We start from the raw sequence: 2,215 nt of genomic DNA, 5'->3' as shown, positions 1-2,215 counted from the left end.
CTAGCGTGGAATATGTAGTACTTCTGCTTGAATAGAGCCCTTATTCTATGGTGCACAGGAATCAAGATGTGATTGAGGGTGTTTTCACTAACTAAGATAAACATCCGCCTAACTTACATTTTAGTCATTTAGCAGACGCTCTTATCCAGAGCGACTTACAGTTAGTGAATAGATATCTTTTTATACTGGCCCCCCGTGGGAATCGAACCCACAACCCTGGCGTTGCAAACGCCATGCTCTATCAACATCCCTGCCAGCCATTCCCTCATTTTACAAGTTGACCATTTTACCACCAAGAAGTACACTACACAAGTCTTAAAGACTAGGTAGTGAAGTGCTCTACAGAAGACTATGACAAACAGGGAGCCCATAAGGGTTGGAGAAGGAAACAGGCATTGAAGAAATTGTTCAAAGTTTATTGAGGCACTTGAGACCGGTTTTTAGAAGGCAGCAGAAAACATGTCAGTGTTTTGACAAGGCAACAGGAAATGGTTCAAAGTAATGTTGAGGGCCTGGTGTGTCGCTGAGACAATGGACGGTCACGTCTGGTTCAGCACTCTCCTTTACTCCTGATGTGAACGTGACGATTATGCTTCCTGGGAACACACACGGAGCAGAATTAAAAGACACGCACAAACACAGAACGAGACAGAGGCACAGACAGACAAGCACAGAACAAGACAAGTTGTTGAAAGCTTTAGTTGGTTACTTACATGTTTTCAGAGCACAGCGTGCATTCGTTACTGTAGGTGATGCCATCGGTTCCACACACTGGATCATATTGCTCGGTGCACCAGGGCAGGTTGTACTTGGAACAGTTAGGCTGTTGGACAAAAACCAGGTTATGTAATAAATAAATATGAGGTGTTGGTAATATAGTGTACTAGTATGACACCATATAAAGAGAACATGGATAACAGGGAACAAGCCATACGTTTTCCACCCCTTCCACAGTGCACCTGGGGTGTATTCATTTCTCAGATTCTATTGCAAAACGTTTCACTCAAGCAAACAAATTGAAGCAAACGCAACACAAACAGGGAATTTGCCCAATAGAAATTCCGATTGGTTGAAAAACGTTTTACATTTAGAGTACACTGTTCGTTGCAAAACGTTTTGCAACAGAATCGGACTAATGAATACACCCCTGACTGTCATGTCAACTAGTTGTTGACCAGGAAGATACAGGTGTACTTGGTGAACAATTGAATTTTGTACAGAGTAAGACCCATACCAGTGTTCTACATTACTAACTACTGTTAATCCAGCACATAGGACAAAGTGTTTTATGAATGCGCATAGCCTTTCACTCCAAAAAAAGAAACGGTTTAGCCTGCTTACCTCTATGCTGCCGTCAGGGAGACTCGCTCCTCGTGCCAAAACTAAAATGGAGAAAGATGTCAAGCCTTAGACTAATTATGATTTAACATCAGATTTGATTTCCAGCCGTTCTAATCTAAACGACAGATAGCGCATCTTTTCTCTAGTCGTAGATTTGCGCGGGCGCCAACAGAGGCAGTCCGGGGGTAGTATCGACTGTTTGTCTAAACTGCTCTTAGAAGTTAATGTTATTTAATAAAACTATTTGACTGCCACTTGAAACTAATTAAGTAAAATTGAACAACACTCACCGGCAACACAGAGGAGTGCGAGAGTCAGTCGTGTAAAGTTCCACATTCTCTCCGTAGTGAAGGGGTGTAGGCAGGTGACGCTGTGTGGCACCGGAGCCGTATTTATACCGTGTAGGTCTCCACCCCCTATTTATACCGTGTAGGTCTCCACCCCCTATTTATACCGTGTAGGTCTCCACCCCCTATTTATACCGTGTAGGTCTCCACCCCCTATTTATACCGTGTGGGTCTCCACCCCCTATTTTTACCGTGTAGGACTCCACCCCCTATTTATACCGTGTAGGTCTCCACCCCCTATTTATACCGTGTGGGTCTCCACCCCCTATTTATACCGTGTAGGTCTCCACCCCCTATTTATACCGTGTAGGACTCCACCCCCTATTTATACCGTGTAGGACTCCACCCCCTATTTATACTGTGTAGGACTCCCCCCCCCCCCCTTATTTATACCGTGTAGGACTCCCCCCCCCCTTATTTATACTGTGTAGGTCTCCACCAAGCTTCTACCCCCAAGCCATAAGACTCCTGAATAGCTAATCATGGCCGGACTATTTGCCCCCCCACCCCATCTTTTTACGCTGATG

General features: G+C 44.7%; 1 protein-coding gene across 1 annotated transcript; it reads right to left on the bottom strand.

Annotated features, from left to right (window-relative positions):
• Positions 1-400: 400 nt before the first annotated feature.
• Positions 401-1,705, bottom strand: LOC311123380 (trypsin inhibitor ClTI-1-like). The gene is made up of 4 exons (XM_084197651.1): positions 1,632-1,705; positions 1,342-1,382; positions 714-823; positions 401-596 (listed from the first exon to the last, which is right to left on the bottom strand). The coding sequence occupies exons 1-4, from the start codon at positions 1,675-1,677 to the stop codon at positions 551-553; spliced, it is 243 nt and encodes an 80-aa protein (XP_084053777.1). The 5' UTR covers positions 1,678-1,705; the 3' UTR covers positions 401-550.
• Between the last annotated feature and the right edge of the window lie 510 nt (positions 1,706-2,215).

The sequence above is a fragment of the Coregonus lavaretus genome, assembly GCF_964263955.1.
Source record: "Coregonus lavaretus genome assembly, contig: HAP1_SCAFFOLD_348, whole genome shotgun sequence".
In the NCBI taxonomy this organism is placed as follows: Eukaryota; Metazoa; Chordata; class Actinopteri; order Salmoniformes; family Salmonidae; genus Coregonus; species Coregonus lavaretus.
Note: the sequence above shows the minus strand (reverse complement) of the source record. Positions and strands in the feature narration are given on the sequence as shown.